The sequence below is a fragment of the Ictidomys tridecemlineatus genome, chromosome 8 (assembly GCF_052094955.1).
Source record: "Ictidomys tridecemlineatus isolate mIctTri1 chromosome 8, mIctTri1.hap1, whole genome shotgun sequence".
NCBI lineage: Eukaryota > Metazoa > Chordata > Mammalia > Rodentia > Sciuridae > Ictidomys > Ictidomys tridecemlineatus.
The window spans coordinates 2,542,766-2,563,894 of record NC_135484.1 but is presented as its reverse complement, the minus strand read 5'-3'; the positions used below and the strand labels follow the sequence as shown (position 1 = coordinate 2,563,894).

The following is a 21,129-nucleotide window of genomic DNA, read 5'->3' as shown; positions in this document are numbered from 1 at the left end:
ACCCAGGAGTAGGGAACATCATAAAGTATATTGTGAGCATCAAAAGCCTGTTTAAAAAAGTTATAGTCTGAGTACCTTTCATCAATGGGGAATTTACAAACTGGAACGTTCAAGTAATCAGAAACTACCGTTCCATACTTATTTCAAAACAAAGAGAATTTATCAGCTTTAACCACCCATTCTTGTTCTGTGTATTCTTCTAATTGTTCCTTGGTTTGTTTGTTTTTCCTTGTTTGGATCTTTCCTCTAACCCCAGCTCCTTGTCATGGCTCCTGCTAGTTATTTCAACAAGACATCTTTCATCACCAGATGGCTTGTCGGTAAGCAGAAGTGGAAGCCATGCTCTGTAATGGCTACCCAAGCACGCAGGCAGCGATCACGACATGTGGCATGCCACTCAATAAATGTGCACACAGAAAGCCACAAATCCCTTTCCCCCCCGCCAGCAGCCCGGTGATGTCACGGGAGGTAACTGCAAATGGCTCCTCACTTCTTCCAGTGAACTGGAAGACAATTCCACCACACAGAAGTGGGAGCAGGGAGAAGGCAGGGATGAGTGGGAACTGTCTGAATTTTGACGGAGTCAGTTGCCCATGAACTACAATCGAGGATGCGATCGGAAGAACTCAAGATGGCAAAACAGATAAATCCTATGCAAATGGGTTGCACATTTCCTGCTGCCGAACACTTGAATATGCATTTAGCAGAAAATGTGTTCTCAGAGGCTGTGGACACTTCTGAGTCAGAAAAGACTTCTGCATCCATATTCATCCCCATTCTTTATCTTGTAAGCCATGCTCCTATTTAAAACAACAAAGTCATCCTCGTTATTATCAGAATACGACCACGCTGTTAACAGGTTGTCCTGGCAGACATCAAACCCCCAAAGCACATGGGAATTAACAGAAAAGAAAGCCATGTTACAATGCACACCTGAGATTAGTCCAGTGATGAATCTATGCACGCATATTTAATATACAGGGCTATTGAGAATCGGAGAGTTAAACGTGAAATACTGTTTCTAAAATCAACACTCATTTCTACTTTCCTTTTTTTTTGAGAGACAGAAAGAGAGAGAATTTTTTAATACTTAATTTTTAGTTTTCGGTGGACACAACATCTTTATTTTATTTTTATGTGGTGCTGAGGATTGAACCCAGCGCCCTGCGCATGCCAGGCAAGCCCGCTATCACTTGAGCCATATCCCCAGCCCCTCTACTTTCCTTTTATGGGTTCTTACTTAAATTATTATCTGCATAATCTGGATTTTAGGCCGAGAGATCATAACAAGATAGAAAGTAGTCAGAAAAAACACAAAAGTATCCTAAGACCCACTAAGTCCACGGAAAGAATAAAAGAGTGCAAACAAATAACACATTTGTTTTTTTCCAATGAATGAAAGAAATTTATTTAATCTTAATTTTCCCAGTTACCATCTAAGTTAGACTGGTTATTCTGAAAAGCATTTCTACTGTAGTTTGAAACATGAATTTGAGAGTTACTGTGTTTTCCAAGCACACAACCTATAAAGTCATGCCTGGATTTCTCACATGTAGCTATGGCACAGAATTCCTTTTACACATCCCAGCTGTTGGTCATACCATGTCTTCCCCTTTATTCTAATGAACCACTGAGACCATTTCTGAGGCCCTGCCCCCACCTCCATCGGGCAGCTGCCCCTTCCATGAACCAAGCTCTGCCTTAAAGCCAGACCAATGGCCTGCATGTGTTCCCCACTGCTGCTGTGACAAATCACCCCAAACTGCAGCACACATTCACCCTCTCACATGCCACAGGGCAGGTGTCTCAGATGCACTCCACAGGGGCCACGGGCTGGCTTCTGCAAGCTCGAGGGGAAACCGTGTCCTTGCTGTCTCTAGCTCTGTGGCCACCTGTGCTCCTGGCAAGTGCCCCTCCTCCATCACTACAGGCTCTGCTTCCGGCAACCTCCCCCCGCAGAGGCCCACGTCCAGCCTCCTCCTGCAAGGACCCCAGTAATGACACCTCCCCATCTCGAGACCCTTGACTTGATCACTTCTGCACAGCCCCTCAGAGTCATATCCACAGGTCCCAGGGATGAGGTTGTGGCTGCCTCAGGGGGTCGCTAGCCAGCCTTCCCACCCACCAGGGATGTTGTCGAAAACCAAGGCACCTATGGGTCCATCCCCTGGACACTGGCTGGGACTCTGGAAGCTCTAGGAGGACAGGTGCTGGATGTGGGGGCCAACGGGCAGCCCTATAATCACAGGAAGCCCTGCAGCCCAGCCTCACTAGCCTACCTCATTTCCTGACATGGAAATTCCAGCAGGAAACACGGGCATTGTTCACTAGCGCCTCGTGTCAGAACATCAGTTCTCACAAATTAACGACCCATCTTAGCAGATTAATCCGACCAGGTGACAAGCACACATCTGCCCCTGGGGTTGAACCTTGTGACCCTTCCACAAATACGGTGAAAACTCTTCCCCTCACCACTTGCCTTCCAGGCCACTGCTGAGCAATGAGCACAACATGTGGCCAGGGGCTGCCAAGTGAAAAGGAAACCAGGAGAAAGTGGATTTGGCAAAGGGAGGAGAAGGAAAGTACTAGAAGGTTCTGAAGATGTCAGATACACCACCACGCCACCTCTTTTGAGTTCAGAGAAGCACTGGATGGAGGTCAGGAGAAGCATCCAGAGCCTGTTGGCGCGAACAGCTGACCGCCTGGCACTGTACCAAGCATGCCTTTCCTGCCTACAGCGTGAGTCATGTACACCAGGTCTCCTCTGCTCAGCCAGGCAAGTGACAGTAACAGGCACTGGATGTGAAGGCTCCAGACCTGCACAGCAAATGCCTCCCGTCTCCCTTGTTTGCTGTCTGCTTTCCTGGACAGTCTCTGAGACCCACCATGGTGCCCACAGGGAAGCTGTGGGTTCCAGAGGGGGAGACACACAGCCACACACAGGTGCAATGCTGGTTATGGAGACGTGGTTGCCCTTCAGCTGGCCTCTGGTCCACAGCACCAGATTCTTGTCCACTCTCTGATGGGCAAACAGGCTCCACTGCCTCTGGGAGACACCGCTGTGCACACACGCACACACCCAGGTTCTTCAGGGGTCATTCTCACCAATGTAGTGCATTTTCAACGAGCACTCTTTTAAATGGCTGAGCCAAATAAGACTGGATGCCGTGCCAGGCTTCTGTCCCTCACACGGGGCCAGGAGACAGCGACAGAGTTTGATCACAGCAACCTAGCCTGCCACACTGGCCCTTGCTGGGTGCCTGCCAGCCCGTCGGCTCTACGGCTGCCCCAACTCCATAAGGCAGGCCTTACATCTTTTGGCAGAGAGGGAACTGAGCCTCGGCAACTGGTGGAGCGAGGACTCAAAGCGTGGGGTCTGGACACAGAGAGCCCGGCCAGCTGCCACAGGGACACGAGACAGAATGGGAAGATGGTTAGACCCCACTGGCCAAGCCTGCCCGACTAACCACCCCTCCCCTGCCAGGCCCTCCCGGTCAGATCACTGCTCACCAGCAACGTGTCTTCAGACATTGACAGTGCAGCTCGGGACAGCTCCCGGCAGGTGCATGGACCACTTTGTACGGGCTGGGTGCCACCAGGTGCCTGAGAGGTGAGGATGAATGTACTTTCCTGACTTCAGAGCTCTTCATGGCATGAGTGACAGGCAACCCTGGGGGTTACTGGGTGGTATGGTAGGGCAGACGAAGGGCAGCAGTTGGACTAGGGCTGAGAGGAGGACGAGGCTGGCAGGTCAGTGTCACTGGTGGGGAGAAGCCCTGTGTGGCCTCCCCCTGGCTGGTCCTGTCAGGACACAGGCACTGCTCCGTAATTCCCAGGGCAATCAGGCAGATGTCCACCATAGGTGGACATAGGTGTGAGCTCTATCAGACAAGGGAGGGTCTCAGATTACACCTCCTCTCCCCCTCGTGCACACACAGAGCAGCCACGGCGGTTCACTTTAGCAAATCACCCTGACTGGCCTACTTCAATTCCTGGGGTTCTACTGTCATGAACTTCCGCACCCCAGAGTGTCAAAGGACAAAGCAAGTTATGCTGATGAACACTTGAAGACAGGTCTAGGCATGTCCACCACTGAAGGGAGGGCACCCTGGACACGTCAGGCAGCCCTTGCACACAAGCTCCAACACATTCAACCAGTTCCAACTTGTTCACTTCTCTGTTGGCTGGAGTCCACAAGGACTCGGTGGAGTCACATGACAAAGCTCACGTGTTCTCTTTCATGCTAAGGTCCATAATCTTTTTGTGCCATTTCTGGGGCTCTCCGGGAGGAAGGCAGCTGGCTCTAACTGCTACATCAACTCCAGCAGCCCATCTGTCCTGTCCTCTGAGGTGATGACAAACCAAGAATCAAGAAGAACAGGGTGGCCTAAAAATCAATGCTCTCCTCTGTTTTGTCCATTTTCTTTCTTTTATGTCATCTTCAAAGTCAACCAGCCAACCAGAGTCCCTTTAGCAAGTTACAAGCAAGTCCCTTATGCACCTTGGCAAGCGGGCCAGGTGGGCTGTGGGAACATAGTCACCCATGCAGCTCAGTTTCTCCCTTTCACAGGGAGCTCCTGGCTGCAGGTGCGCTCAGGAGCTGGCAGCCAGGTGACAGGAGTCTGATAGCTACAGCGGCCTGCAGAGCCCCTCCGATGGTGGCACTGCCCACACCCATCCCGTCTTCTCTCACAAGGCCTCTGAGCAGCCTCTCCACCTGTGCCTTATACACCATCAGACAGGAAGCATTCTTGCTTTTCATGCTTAGGGCATTGTGTGCAGATACCAGGGATGTAAAAACACACATGCAAGGTAGTGGTCAACCGGCCTTGGCTCCTGAAAGAATGCACTTCCACTGGGCTGTGAGCTGCTGTCTCTACCAGAACCATTACCAAATAAGGCCTTCAAAGGAAAGGTCCCCTCCCTTTCTCTTGTAAACTCTGCTGCCAGGTCTAACAAGGAAGATCTGCAGGCCCAGGGGCCACAGGCAGGATGTGTGGCTGGGACAGCTTGTAGCCAAGAACCTAAAGGCTGCTGGAGCACTCTCCACAGCAGGTCCCAGACTTGCACTTGGGCTACTGTTGGCACAGAATGCAGAGTGTGGACCCGGGCGTGGGTCAGCTGTATGCTGCCAGCTCCACTAGGGCCCCTGCCTTGTCCACCAGAGGAAGCACACTACCCTCCACTCCCTTTCTGAATCCTATTGATTTCAAAGAGGAGAAACATAGCCACCAGGACAGCTGATCCTGCTCTCCAGGCTGTTTCCACCAGTTCTACCAGTGTTTCGGCTTCCATCCCTCCAGCTTGGTCATTCCACGCTAGCCCAGAGCACACAGGGCCGGCACCAGAATCAGCGTGAACTCACTTCTGATTTACAAGAGCTGCTGTTTCCAAGGATTATATTAAAAAAAGACAGCAGAATAATCAAACCTGACTTCATTCTAAGTAACCTTAGCAGAACCGTATTCTAGGAAAGCTGGCTCTGTGGAGTCAGTATTAATATGAAAACGATATGCACCCAAAATGGGTGAGGGAAAGGAGGCCAGCAAGAGAGGAGAAACTTCAGTGTCGCAGAACCTTCTACAGAGGACCAGCCAGTTATGTTGGTGTCACCCAGGTGCTTGGCGCAGCTCACCCCGAGAGGTGTACTTGCTTTCCAAATGTCTAGGAACTCAAAGACCACCATTACTATGGGGAGCAGGGGGCGGCAGGTGCTCAAAAGGATGCCATGATCTGCAGATGGCAAGGAGCTGAGGGAAGTGTGAGGTAGCTAGGGGGGAGGAAGCCAGGAGCCTGGGCATACCATGGCAGGGTGGGACTCGGTGTAGGACAGGGAGGAGGGACAGGACCTGGCCTCATGGGTGCAGGGCCCTTCCTCCAGTGTTGAAAGAGCAGCCCACTGAGTTGCTGCAAACCAAAACTCACGGACAGACTGGTGGCTGCTGGAATCCCGCAGTGCTCTCTGATCAGTGAGGCTCTTAGGACTTCCTTTAGTGGACCTTGAGAAACCATACAAACGCCCTCGCGAGCACAGGCACACGTCCTGGCTGGTCCGAAACCATGCTTCTTGCCTGCTTGGTAACACGCTCTAGGTGTCAGGTGACATGTTAATCGGCCGTACCCTGGAGTTCGGCTTTCGTGCGTAATCATGGCTACACTGCCATCCCACCTATCGCTTCAGCTAAGCGCTGCAGAAATGGCTTCTTACATGGTGTGAATCAGACATGATTGACAGTATTTATACACCATGTATGTGTGCTGGCCCACGTGTCTGATAAATCTCACTGGAGCTGCCAGGCTGTCTGTTGATTACATCTATGTCTTTGAATTCAACTCAATGGCTTTTACAAGTGAAAACACATCAGCAAGCACAGAATCCTAGGGAAAAACACAAGGAAATATGACCCCAGGCACCCAGGAAGGAAGCGACTAGAGGTGGAGGACACCTCTAGTCTTAGTCCAGCTCTGCCTTTTGAACAGGAGTCTTGGAACAGAGGTCGAAGAGCATCTCTGCCTTAACTCCTGGCTGCCAACTTCACATCACACTAAAGAACCCCTCATCCTCGGCGCCTCACAGCAAAGAGCCACAGCAGCTCAGAATGGTGCACACTGCTTGACGTGTGCTCCTGCCTTCAGCTTCTCTGCCCACCTGCCTCCCTGCAGCCAGAGGTCCCAGAGGCAGCTGCAGAGTTCGCTCTTCTCCTACCCACGCACCAACCTCTCCATCTGAGAAAGTATGCACCCTGCACTCAAGAAACAGCGACCCCTTTGGGCAACTGTGAGGTCGGATAGGTGGGCAGATGTTCCACTTTTATTTAGTTCTTGCATGTCACCCTTCTACTTCTGAGCACAGGAAAAGCAGACCAGGTCACCCTTCCCAACCTCTGCCAAAAGCCGGCACAGGGGGCCCTATGGAAAGGATGGGTAAAGGCGGCCAAGAAAGAAAAAGGGCAGAATTTTAATCATTTCAGATATTTTCTCACATCTTTCTGAATAAGCAATACTACTTTGAGAAGTTTCTTAAAGTATATAATAAAATTATAAAGATAAAGTATATCACAGACACAGTAACCACAAATAAGAAATTAATTCCAGTGTCTTTAAAATAGAATAAAGGATAAATGAGGGGGAAAAAGAGCAAATTTTCACTAATAAGGACAATTATTTGTGGTCTTCTCTGATTTTTTTTCTCTTCCTTCTTTTTTCTTTTGGTTGTCAGAAAATCCAATAGAACCAGAATTAACAGAATTTCTTTGGGTGCATTTTTGAGAGTACCTGAGGATGACTTAATTAGAAACGGTCTTCCCGGAAACCACCCAGGTCTGGGAGGAAGGTCTACCGACCAAGCTGAGCTGGCAAACTCTCCAGGAGCGCTCTCTGCCCTGGCTGGAGCCAGCACTGCTCCCACGTGTGCCTCGAGTCCCTTGTCATTCACATCATGAGAATATCACACCTTCCCTAAAAAGGGAATAAGCAGTGAGGTCACATTCATGTGAACATGAAGACTTTTGATGACCCTGACCTCTGGAAACAGAAGTAACTGGCAACTGACCCAATGACACCATCTCAACCCAATGAGGCTGCAAAGCTCACAGCACTTACCAAGAGCAGTTTCCTACTGAGTCGTTGCCCTCCGTTGCTAAGTTGCTTAGTACTTTAGTTCACTAAAAGTACAGATCATATTTTTATCTCAGTTGATTAGCACAGTGCACATGGGATAAGCTACAAAAATTTTTAAGTGTATGAATGATTGAGCAAACAAGTAAATGAGAGAAAGTTGTCTTCATCCCAACAGCTGGCCACTACAATATCCCAGATAGGGGCCTGCATTCTGTGCTCCTCATTCACCACCAACTGTCCTCTGGTAGCAATGTCAAGAACTAGTAAAATAGTCCAGGTAACGGGTCATCAAAGTCAGCCCTCACGGGCTGAGGCTGTAGCTCAGTGGTAGAGCACTTGCCTTGCATGTGTGAGGAACTGGGTTCGAGCCTCAGCATCACATAATAATAAATAAAGATATTGTGTGTCCATCTACAAATAAAAAATAGATAAAAAAGAGAAAGCCCTCTGGTCTTGGCAACCCCAAACTAAATAACTCTTCCCTAAATACACTGGCCTTGTGTATGGCTCTTTTAGCAAACTAGTTGATATCTTACCAGTTTAATTCTCTTAAGGGAATATAAACTAGGTTGTGAAGTTTGCACACCCCACTTTCTAGGCTTCCCTGGTGTTTGAGGAAGTTGAGGTCAGGGGATTCACTCCCACCCAGTGGTCCCAAAGCTCTCCGAGCTGGGACACAGGCCTTAGAGCATGTTCTTCCTCGATAAGCCGCCCTAGGTCAGGATGAGGGACCTGCATCAGTAATGCACCCCTGAAAAACTGCAGCTGACTCATGAGACAGACCTGTATGATAAGAAAAGAGGAGTAGTTATGCCAGCAGGGGACAGGATGTAACTCCATCTGAGCAAACCAGGCTGACCCTGTCCCATGAACAGCTTGCAGAGCATTCTGGGAGAACTGACCTTCCCCTGAGCCTGAAGGAGGGTACAGAACCATCACTCACCCAGCAGGGTGGTCACTAATGAGATGATACCATCACAAGCTTGGGTTCACACAGAATCAGCACACATTGAACAATATAAAAAACATCAATAAGCACAGGAAAGATTTTTTTCAATGTCATTAGCTAACAACTGTTGACTGAGCGATTTTATCATCCAGATTCTGAGTTAAGCCTTTACATATGGTCACTCAATAATCCCCAATGAGGTAGGAACTATTACCAATTCTACTGCACAGTGGACAAAGAGATTTACTTTGCTAACTGCCCAGTTGGCAAAAGGGAGCGTGAGGATTTAATTATTCATCTGATCAAATTCACCTAGAACTTTCTAACTTGCAGAAAAGATTTTCCAGAAAAACTTTAATTATAGACACATTCCAAAATAGCCCATGGAGTAGCTTCAATTTTAAAGGACAGTAACTTCCTTTTTAAGGATAGCCCCTCCACACCTCATTAGCACACAGCAATCCAGTAACCATACAGCCCTAGTGGCTAAATGCGACCACAGCACCAGCTCCTACATGACGAGCACCCTTTAAAACATGCCAGGGGCAGAGGCGACTCATTCTGCCTCTCTGGGCCTCAGCTCCTCGTCTACACAATGGACTCTGAGTTAGGCCATGGGTACAGCTGAGTGCTGCTATTCTTAGGCAATGCCACCAATGCCCTGGGATCAGAGCTTCTAGGAGTCTCACTGGCACTGAGAGCCGATATTCTCATAGGACATGCCCACGGAAGTCCATGCCAGGTACCCAACTTCCTTTAGAAATCTCCACAACTATGAATTGTCTGGCCATCCCACTGGGTTCAATGCTGATGTGTGACAAAACGTTTAAGTGAATTTCATTTTAAGCTATAATCCATAAACAGTTTCCAAATATGACTAAGTAACCTGACTTACACATCATGGGGTTTAACAAATGTTGTGTTCTAGAAGTAAAATTAATTTTAAAAGATAGTGTGAAATCATCAGCACTGGCTCCCTCCTGAAAGCTTTTTAACAAAGATGATGTGGCTCCCAACTTCCAGTAACTACTGTTAATTCACTGTTTATATCACTAGGCTCTGAATTGCAAAAACAAATTTTTAAAAATTTCAAAATCTCTATGTATACTTAAAAATACAGTTCTACTGAAACAATTTAAAGGTTTTTTTTTAATTATAATGAGTTATTCTTTTCATTCATCCCACAGAGGAAATAAGTATTGTCTTTATGTCCTATTTCTCAACTTCAAACTATTGACACTTCCCCTACTAAGTTTGACATTTTTCAATAAGTGCTTCTTGGCCTATAACCAGATGCCAATACACAAACAGATGGGCAGTTTCTCTGGAAAAGCATGGGAAGGTGTGAGGGAGGGGTGGGTATGGAACCTACTGGCGAGACATGCAGACACTTAGGAGATTCCACACTAGGTAGAAATGCCCTGAGGCCAGGACTTCTATGTCAGGTATTGTTGGATCTGCAGTCCCCAGAAACAGCCATGACCCATAGCAGGTTCTCAATAAACATTTGCAGAATGAATGTTTTAGCAAGTTTCTAACGCAACTCTCAACTTCTCAGAGTCTTCTCCATTTAGCCATAGAACAAGGACAGCAGAAAATGATACCTGTGTCCAGTGATCAAACTGGTGAATGCATTTGTGAAAAACAACACTGAATCAGTATCAACCATCTTCATTAGTCCTTCTCTTGAGAATCCAGCACAAAACCTGGTGTGGAGGAGTGCTCTGGTGATGTGCTGATAGAAACGCATTCCTTGACAGTCTCTTCCACCTGACGCATACCTGACCATTTATGTATGTTTTCCAGAAATTTTATTTTCACATGAAAGAAACCTCTTTCCACCCCCAAACTTGCCTCCCACTGTACCTTTGGAGGCCCTTTCACAAACAGTTCTCCCAGTGAACCCGAACACTCAGGGACACCCCACACAGGTTTGCTGAGCCTCCAAGGGTTGTGGGAGTCCCCTGCATGACACCTGGAGTTTGCTCGCACAGCTGTCTCCCCTGTCAGGGCCAGTAAGTGGAAGGAGACAAGAAGCAGCATGATAAAGTTGGAATTAGGATGAAATAGGAAATAATAACATACTTGGTATACAGGGAAATACTGCTCTGAGTTTCTCTTCTTGTCAACTAGATTTGTAGAGTGCCCAAGTCCCAGAAAAATGAACTTTTGCTTAATTTGTCTCAAGGTTAGATTTAAAGCAACTCTTTCTCCATTACTAGATTAGTTACTAGTTTTATTTGTCCAAGTTCAACATTTCACCCTCAGATTCCATCTAGCACTTCCAATTGTGATCTAGAGATACTGCAACAGAAACTTTTTCCAACAATTCCCTGCTGGTTTCATGACAATTCCGGAGATTTTTCTTAAAGATCTCTTAATTGCTGCAGAATTCTTGCCTGTGTCTTATGTCACGGCAGCACGGACAAAGAAACCCAAGATGAAATGTGTGACACTGTTCCAAATGAAACTAAAATACCTCCCAAACCCCACCTGGGCCAGCCCTGAGGCAAAGGGGGGGGGGATAACCCCAAATAAAATCTCCAATTGGTACTGACACTGTCAGCCCCCATCACAACGCCTCTTTCTTAAACATACTTCACCATTCTTTCATCAGTGGGTTCAACAATACCATTTGGACAATGAGATGAAGAGAACACAATTTGGTATAAAAACCACCATAAAAGAACCATCCATAGACGATTTTTGGAACACAAAGATGCCAAGATGGGACAGGCAAGAGGGCATATTTCAGTCCTCTACGTTTTCAGGACGAATCGGTAGGAAAGCCGAAGCTGCAGGGTTATTGCATCAGGCACTTCACAACTGAGCACCCTCTTGCACTGGCTGGAGTGGATGGTACCGCTGCCTTTCCCCGCTTTTTCTCAGTTCCACACTGATTGGAATACTCCCAGCATCTATGTTAGGAGGGTGCACTTGCCTGCCTCTGGGCAGGGCTAACAAACCAGACCAACAAAGCAGCCGGCCCAGGGCAGGGCGGAGAAGGCTGTCCTCCCCGGACTTTCCAGGTGTTCCCTCTGAGCGCCCCCACAACTTGTGGCAGCCCAGCTGCCCGGACCCTCCCCTCCTCCCCCAGAGCAGCCCTGTAGCAGTGATCCTCAAATCCTACGCAGAGGCACGGGGCAGAAATTCACTGAGGTACAGCTTGTCCCTGCAAGAGGACTCATGGTGGGTACAATTGTTATGAAGTCCCAACAATAACGTTTGGGGTCGTTCTTATTCGTTTTTAGGAAAGCTACACCAGCGTTCCAATAACTTTAACTCCCGAGCACGGTCTAGGGTGACATCCATGGGACAATGCGAAGGGCTTCCGGGTGGCCGCACGCCGGGCAGCATCCTCCACACGCCCACTCCAGGGCGCGGCGGGGAACCCGGCGACCTGCGCGCACCCGGGCGACGGCCCTTACCTCGAGCCGACTCAGGCTGGAGCTCTTGGAGCGCGACTTCTTGCGCAGGTACACCGAGAAGAACCTGCGCACCGTGAACTTCTTCAGGCTTAGGTCCATCGCCCGGCGCCCAGCCGCGAGAAGCCGCAGGGCCGGCGGGCGCGCATCCCCGGAGCATCCCAAGCGCGGGCTGGGTGCGCGGGCGGGAGCGCGCAGCCGGGCAGCCCGGCGCGGCGGCCCTGGGCGCGGGCGCGGACTGCGGGCACAAAGGGCAGGCCGCGCCGGCCACCGCGGCCGAGCCCCAGGCACTCACTCCCGCCTCGCCTCCGCCTCCTGCCCGCGAGTACCAGCTCGGGACGCCGCCCCGCCCACGGCCCCGCCCACGGCCCCGCCCGCCAACCAGCGCCCGCCGCCTCGCCACGCCCACCGCCACGCCCGCCAACCGGCGCCCGCCGCCCGCCGCCCAGGCGCTCACTCTTCCTCCTCCTTTCCGGCTAGTACCAGCTCCCGACTACCCCACCCCGCCCCGCCTACCGCCACCACCACCAATCAGCGCCTGCCGCCGCCGCCCAGGCGCTCCCCACTCGGCCTCCCCCGGCTCCTTCCCTCCGAAGACTCGGTGCGGCCCCGCCTCCACAACGCCCCGCCCACCGACCAATCAGCGCGCGCCATCGTCACATGCCTAATGACCCGACTCTCCAGGTCTGGGCTAGTGGGGCTGGTGCTGGTGCTCAGGGGCTGCTCTTTCATGGCCTTGCTGGGCCTTTTCTGTCCTAGGGTGTCATTATTATGATTTTTTCCCTTTAAAACATCCATGACATTTTGACATCATGCCTTTCTCAGCCCAGCAAAACTTTAATGGTCAATGACCAGCCCTCTAGAAAACCCCACCACTAGCTCTGAACTCTCCACCTCTCCTCGCTGCCCACAGGTCCACGACAGCCAAGCAGCCCCGGGCTGGGAATCGTGCTCCTAGCAGAGGAATTGGAATCAGAGCCCTTGAAATCAGCTGCCTTTCTCCTGCTGGTGATGAAAACGGGTGCTTCATGTGGTGGGTGGGGGGACATAGCTGACGGCTGGAGAAGCCTCCCCTGCCAGCGCTGGAGAACAAAGACTCGCATCCGCTCTCCGTTACCTCCTGCCTATATATAGAAAATTATTGAAATGAATGACTTATCAAACCCTGCACAGGGAATATCCTGAGACACGGTGACCTGGGTCTCAGGGAAAAGGCTCTCAGAGGCCGGCTACTGGCTGCAAGGCTGCATGAGTTTGCTTTAAAAGAAAACAATCTCCCTTCGTCCCAACATATTCAAAAAGGCTGCAGGCAGTCCCAGATAGATCTTGTGCTCATAACTCTGGGCAGCCTGCTGTTTTCCTCTTGTGCAATACCCAAGCATTGAGTTCATGTTTAAAAATAGGTGGAAACAAAATGCATTGACATACTACCATCACCTGCAAAATATATATATGTGTGTGTGTGTGTGTGTGTGTGTGTGTGTGTGTGTGTGTGTGTGTCGGCAAGTATTCCCTCTTTGCAATGCAAATTGGAAAAAAATCCACGTGGCCTTTTATTCCCTCAGCTGAATGAAATGTTGCATTAACACCTGCAATAGGCTAAAGAGATTGGAATGTCTCCAAATAAGAACTTGTAAGTTCATGCTGTGTCTGGATGGAGGCAAGGTCAGATACACTCTCTAGGTTTACTGAGAATCAACATTTTATTGACTGCTGCCAGGCTCTGTAGTGGAGAGCAGAAGAGTCACATCAGGATTGACTCCCTTGCCCAATGAGCTTGGGCAGTTTTGTGCTGTGTTCCCACTGCTCATCCCTAAGATGAAAAGATAAATAAAATCCCACTATACCTCCCTTTCCTGGGTTACTGTGAGGCTTATGCAAGATAATGGATAAAGTGTTTTTTTGCAGATTAAAATGTGAAATTGAGTTTTTAATATTAAAATGTCTATAATGCATATTTTTTTTCTAAAAACAACAGAACTGTTGATCCCCACAGAGAAATCCTTAAAGGTCTCTTTCTGCTTCTGAAGTCAGTGTGCCAGTGAAACGTCCATGAAAGTCGGTTTCTGGCTTCTTCCCTTAGATTCCTGTGAAAGGGCAATTATCTACATTTTCAGAACCAGCTTCTTACCCCCTGTATCCTGCTGGGACCACTCAGGTGTCCTGACTCTAAGGAAGTACATACACAGTCTAGGCCATCCCACATTGCTACTCTGGCACAGGAAGCAGCGGATGGACCTTAGGCTTGTCACGGTGGGAAAGCTGGCAAAAATTCTCCAACAGGAGAACAGGATGCCAACCAGCCTAATTCTAAGCACCTTGCTCAGTACTGCAGAAGCTCTTGGGCCATCAGAAAGCAATACCACACTCTTGAAAGGAAATATCTTGTGGGACATTCACGATTACCCCAAATATAAGTCCTACAAAACTGTCCTATCAAATTCAGAAATATCAGAGGAAAACAAAATCAAACGCTGCACAGGGTTTGAGTTCCAGTTGTAGAAATCATTGCTAAAACAAGTCTGCTTGCTTTTGTCAGCTCCCTGGTAAAACATAGGCATACCAAAATCTCTAGCTATCATTTAACAGTACTTCACATGCTGATATAATAAAATCCTCCAGATCACCAAGTCTGGGTAGGTATCAGAACCCACTCTAAACTGAATCCAAACGATCCTTCTCAAATACCAGAACAGAAAGGCAAAGTTAACAAAGGATGGAACCCAGATGATGGAATGGGAGAGGACTGGGGAGACCTCCGTGTGTCCCTAATTTTTTTCTGACTTAAGCCCAGTAAGTCAGGAACCGAATTCCAGGCTATTGCTACTTTTAGGAGAGAGCCTGATGGGCTAGCATGCATTCAATGCAACTCAGCCGCTGGTTAATGACCACCTACCACACCTGGCACAGCAGTCAGCATTAGGCTTATGCAAGATAATGGATAAAGATGATGGCAACATGCCCCCAAACTTGCAAAGTCATGGAGGAGAAGGTAAGCAGACAAATTTGGTGTAGTTTTTGTGTAACATGAAAGAAATGTGTAAGAAAAGTCTACTGAACAGAGATGAAGAGCACTCAGTTCTAATTGGGAAAATCATGAAGGAGGTTGCCTTTAGTCTGGCTTCTGGGAGATAGGGAAGCATTTTCATGGGCAGATAAGAAGAGGCCCTTCTCCCCACTTTAGACAGGTGCAGTTTGTGGATAAGGTCGGCACGCTCCCTGCATTTTTCTGTTCTCAGGGAACCTGACAAGAGTATGGTATTACTTTCTGATGGCCCAAGAGCTTCTGATGAGTCCAGTTCCACCAAATGCCCAAACAGTCATGTGTACTACTGAGACGTCCAAACTTCTAAAACCCATTTATTTTCATAATACATTTCTAATGAGACACTGAATTTCACTTCAGGTCACCATTTACATGTATTAAAATTAAAGAAAAAATGCTGTGTTCATTAGGATCAAGTTTTGCATGTTGCTGGGCCCACAGCAGCTAAATTCACCAGGGTTGTCGGGTAGGAATCACGCTTTTACAGAGAGCTCTGTGATGACCAAGTCTTTCTGCCAGATGCTCCAAGACTATACAGAGTCAGACAAGGGAGCCAGCCGCCTCACCAGGGTGCATGCCAAAGACTTCTTGTGTCTGTCGCAGGTTTAGTTAAAGATTCCTTTTGTGCATCCCTAAGCATATGGAGCACGGGTCCTTGTCCTTGGTAGCAGGACTACAGGGGAGCAGTCTAGGATTAGGCCCATCTAACCCAGGCCCTCTTCTAAGCTGGGTCCCTGTGCATATAAAATGTCATGATTTGGGCACTTCCTAAAGGCCAGCTCTTATCCTTGCTCAGGACACACAGAGATGATAATTCTGGTGACTTTCTCAAAGCAGCTGTGTGTCTCCAGATGCAAGATCCTAACGGACTATCAGCTTGGGGCATATTAACAGCCGTGATGTCTTAGCAAGGGGCTTGGAGGTCTCAGGAAAGGGACTTCTGGTAGGTGGCTGTCCTGGTTTCTGAGCTTATTCTGACCCTTCACCCACAGGATGCTGCATTCTGGTCTTGTTTCCATATCCAGGAAACAACAGAGCCCTGCCGAAATATCTAAGGCCACCGAGTTCAACAGTGGAACATCTCTGAGCACACTCATAGTGGAATAAGAAAGTATGGATGACCCGAAAGTCTTCAAAACATTGGAAATAAAGCTACAGTGGCACCATGCCAGGCAATGCTATTTACGTTTCTGAGCAGAGGGCCTCAGTTTCCAGGTGGAGGGTGGAGGAGAGCGAAATCTGCAGGGCCAGGTATTCTTGACCATAGTTACTGGATTTACACCAGACTTACGAAGGAGATCTGTTCTGGGTTCCAAGCTGTGAAGCCCTCAGGGTTTGGGCTCCATCCACCTGCCTGGCCCACCAGATCAACTCTGATTTCTATCGATTTTTAATATCCTATCTCTGTATTCCAGATCATTCAAACACCAAATTTGGTAGCTAAAATCCATTTAAAAAGCAAGGGACATATAGGGATGCCAATTATGGTGTCTTCTTTGAAAACACAGATACTTTCAATGCCTCTGTCAGTGAGACATACCCAGGCTCCAGAACCTTCCTTGGGGTCTAGTAGACACAGCTAGAGTCGTACCTCCCAAAAGGTGAGAAGAGAGGGAACTGTTGTACTCCAGTGAAAACTCTTTCCTTTCAGACAGAGGGAAATCTCAGAGATAATGAGAACAGGCCGTGGGATAAAAGGCAGAGACTGCAGAGAGAGAGAGAGAGAGGGAGGCAGATGGGCAAACCCATCGGCACACCCCCAGGACCTGTGTCCTCGGCAGGTGTGAAGCCCTGGAGGCAAAGCCAGCTGAACCCAGAGAGAGGCACAGATTGGAATCCAGACAGAGGGAATGGGGCGGTGGGGACGGAGCAAGAGCAGGTGAGAACACAGGGCCATGCGCCAGGGCAGGGCATGGTGTTGCTCAACACAGGCATCATGCTGCGAGTCGGGCCTCTGGGACTCGCTCATTCATTCAGAGTCTGCTCCCCGGACCAGCCTCTTCCCCTCACCCAACCCCAGCCTCCCGCTGCCACTATCCTGCTTCTCTAAGTTGACTTTCAGATTCTGTGTGAAGTGGGGCTGTGCAGCCTGTGTCTCTGAGCCCGGAACCTCCAGGCTCGTCTGTGCTCTCAAGTGACGGCCATGTGAGCTGGCTTGATTGATTGCTGGGAATTGTCGCCTAGGCGTACTTACTTCAAAACCCCACCTCGCATGCCTTAAAGAAATACACCTGGGATCCGTCAAGCGCATCTCAACAAAGGGGAGAAATCCAAAGAATGAATGAGGAAGGACAAACAGAATCGACAGTGACAGTGCTGAGCATAAGAGACACAGACCAAGACACCAAGAAGGAGATCCAGAGGAAAGGAATAAAGTGACTAGGTAGCTTAATGAGTATAGGGAAGGCAGAAATGGATGGTGTGACTCAAGGGACAGAGTTGGACAGACTCAGACACATCCTGAAATATTGTACAAAAGCCAAAACCAAACAATGATGAAACCAACATGAATATGAAATACATCTGAGAAAAAATTGTCACATTCACTGAGCGAGGGAATGAAAGTGAGGCAGAATAGGGGAGTGGGTGATGTCTAGAGCTGGTGCAGCTATGTTGGCACCACGAGGGATCCAGCTGTCATGCAAAACATGACATAGCTAAAAACTGGAAAAATGATGGATCCTTAAAACCCTTTTGAGTTGCTGTATGAACCAATTCTGAAGTCAAACTTCTTTGAGGGTTCTTTCCTTGGAAAATAAGAAGTCTCTTTATGGAGCTGGGTTTTCTGTTATTTGTAACTGAAAGAATCGTAATTGATATATTGAGCAAGGCCCTTGTCAGTAGGTTTATCTAAAAATTAAATGTAGTTATTAAATCTAAATTGCATATAAATGTTTAAAGATCGATATTTGTAAATTCCTGCAGTAGAAACTGTAAGTGCAGTTGTAATGACAGCCCAGAATTCCTCGTGTGAATTCCTCCACAAACTGGGCACGTGATGATCTCTGTCTGCGCCCAGCACTGCATCCTCCTCAGGAAGGCCGCAAGCCGGTGACGAATGACCAGACACATACCTAGGCTGACTCGGTGGAAACACCAGCTTTTAAGAAGGCAGACACACAGCCGCCGCCTGTGGGCTGGAGGAGCAGAGGGACTGGGAACGGCGGCTTTTCAGACCCGCAAAGTAGAGAAGGCAAGGAGAAGAGCACCTGGCACAGAGGCCTGGAGGGACGAGCCGGGAGCCAGGCGCACTGCCTGCCCAGGGCGTGGCCCCAGGGTTGGGGTGGAAGAGAGAGTCCTCCACCAGGGACGCGGAGAGGGGTGCGAGGGTGACCAGGAGGGGCCACCAGGGCTGCGCTTGCTCTTCAGGGCACTTTTCTGACCTCCCGGCACAGGGTAGAGAACCCAGGAAGATGGAGGCAGTTTCAGGGAAGGGCTCTTGCCAGTCCTGTGGGACACGACAATGTCCCCATGAAGAGCGAAGCTGCACTGGCCACCACAATGGGGAGGAAGAGCCACCCAGAGCCACTTGGAGAACCCAGTGACTGAGGAAGTCCCTGCAGACTCCAGGACGGGCCCACAGCGGCTCCACGCCCTGCGTTCTTCCCCTCTCTCCAGAACTACGACAGAACCTCTGCCTCTTTACCCGGTGACTTCAGATGGCTTCCTAGAAACCCAAGACCTCCGTACCCTCCTTGACCACAGCGTGGAAGACAAAGACACGGCTGCATGGAGTGCCACGAGAACGTGACACCTAACTCCAGACACAGGAATGCTGCTCTGTCGAAGTTCTGCATCGTTGGGCATATTTTCACACCACAAATATCTCAAGACTTAAAAAATACATAAATAATCTCTGATTATCAAGGGCTTAGCAAGACAATTAAAAAGAACAAGAAAAATGAAGTTGCAATTTCAATAAGACCCACGATCAACATAAACCAATTTCAGTGCCTTTCAACCAACTGACTGAGGCAAAAATTCCGCTGTGTGAAGAATTCAGCTTTGTGACTCACTAATTATTAATCAGTTCTCTCCTGCATAAATGTGGGCATTAATTAGGGAGGAGCTACACAGGAGCCCCATGTCACCCATCACATCAACATCATCGTCCTGCGCTTGCTGCTGTGGCCTGCTGCACCTGGGAGCTCAGCAGGAAGGTGGCCCTGGGGACCTTGCCCCAGAAGATGCCACAGTCACGGGGCAGGGCTGGGTGGGAAGGGCTGGGCGGGAGCCTGGGAAGGGCTCTGCCCAGCTGCAAGGCAGGAAGTGACAAACATCCTACAGGAGAGGATGAGCTGCCACCTGCAAGGAGACATGCTCCCTCTCAGGAGGACATGTTGACACGCCCCAGAGTGTGACTGGGGAGCTCTCTGTGTCTGGAGTGTGTTGGGGTTGGGGACAGGGTGGAGGGCACGGGCCCAAGATAAAGAGCCCTGGTGAGGATTGAACCTGGGGATGGTGAGGAGCCTTGGGGTTAGGCAGGAGCCCATGGGTGCATCTGGCTGGGGTGTCTGGAGAGGCGGGGAGCGCTGGGTGGCGGCATCCCGGGGCTGGTCTTGCACAGACATGGCTTCTGGGGAAGCAGTCTGTGGCAGGTGCCCAGACTTGGCAGAGCTAGCAGGCAGAGCCCAAGGGAAGGGAGGGACAGTGAGGAGGCACAGGACCCGATGACTCAGTAGTTAAAGTGAAGGTTTCTTCCCTCCTAACGCACATGGGTGCAAAGTCTCACAGTTCCAAGGACAGGCAGCTGTGTGCAGTGGAAAGGCAGTGCAGAGCCGGGTCCACGGCCTGCCCAGTGTCTTCGAGGACAACGCGGCCCTGCCGAGGGAGGCACAGAGGCTGTTGCCAGGAAGGGGACTTGGCAGCATCAGTCCTGAGCCCTCTCCGTCCACCCACCGGGCCACGGGGACACAGTCTCCTGAACTCAAACCCCAGCAATGGACTTCCCTGGGGCCTCTGGGAGTTTTGAGATGCTGGGCACCTGACTGAGATCATGAGCGTGAGCCCAGGGTGGCTGCAGCTGGAGGCTGGACCCTGAGCCAGTCTGTGCTCTCAGAAGATGCACAAATTCTGCCTCAGACCAGTGGTGGCCGTGGGGCAGGACCAGACTCAGAGACCCTGCCTGGAGGGAAGCAAGCTGGTCCACAGAGGGACAGGGTCGGCCTGGGCCTGGGAGGGAGGCCTGCAGGGCTGGGGCCAGCTCAATTCTTATTTTTGCCTCCATCTCTGCTCAGCTCCCGGCTCCAACTCTGAGAGGAACAACAAAGCTACTTGTCTGGGGACAGTGGCAGGCAGGGCACACGAGGTGGAGAGTGTTACAGCCTGTGGACTTCCCCAGTCTGCAGGAAGGTGGCTCCAGCAAGCGAGGGCAGGGCATCTGAGTGGGGTCCACTGAGAACAGGACTTGCTCATCCTGAGTTTAAGAGAAGGACACTGACTGCCTGTGGTCCAAGAGTGAAAGAAAATGGTATGGAATGTTCCACAGAGCAGGCCATGAGGACGTGTGCTCTGAGCTGTCCCCTGGCCAGCTCCATCCCACCCACAGAGGGCCAAGGGTGGGGCCCAGGTCTGCCACACGAGGTTCCATTTCACAGTTGCCAGGGCCCAGGAGAAGCCCACCCACTCAAGTGGGGACCTAGCAGTCTGCATGCTTGGTGTGACAGTGGCCTCGACGACCCCCTGCAGAGGAGGAATTGTGACTGAAGGCTGGTGCTCAACAGGGGGCAAAGGGTGGGAAATACCCCTGAAAATTGGTGGCCACAGGCAGCCCTTACTGGGACTGTGGCCCCAATGCACTCTCTGTGTAAAGCCAGCACCAAGAAGCCATCAGGAAGGTGAGAGGGCGTGGACTGCTCCCAGAGACCAACAGACACAATCAAAATGCTCCGGGAGGAGTCCACAGAGAATTCCTTCAGACACCCATCCAAGGGGTGCAAGCTCCTCACCACTGTCCACAAACTTCACAGGGACATCAGGGCTCAGAGGTCAGGCCAGGAAGACAACAGACCCTGGATCAGACGCGGGGGCTTGAGCCCGTGGGTGGTCAGATGTTGAAGGAGGATAAAGCCTACTATGTTTCAGGAAAT

The 21,129-nt window shown here is 50.0% G+C and overlaps 1 protein-coding gene across 6 annotated transcripts in view; it reads right to left on the bottom strand.

Moving 5' to 3' along the window:
• The window catches only part of Rps6ka2 (ribosomal protein S6 kinase A2), a 290,124-nt gene that overhangs the window by 123,506 nt on the left and 145,489 nt on the right, over positions 1–21,129 (bottom strand). Inside the window, exon 1 of one of the 6 annotated variants that reach the window (XM_005321437.5) lies at positions 11,998–12,221. The exons of the other annotated variants lie outside the window; for them this stretch is intronic. Within the exon in view, the coding sequence (XP_005321494.2) occupies positions 11,998–12,096 (99 nt within the window). The 5' untranslated portion in view covers positions 12,097–12,221. Of the gene's footprint in view, positions 1–11,997; positions 12,222–21,129 lie in introns of those variants that run through there. 6 annotated transcript variants of the gene reach the window in all.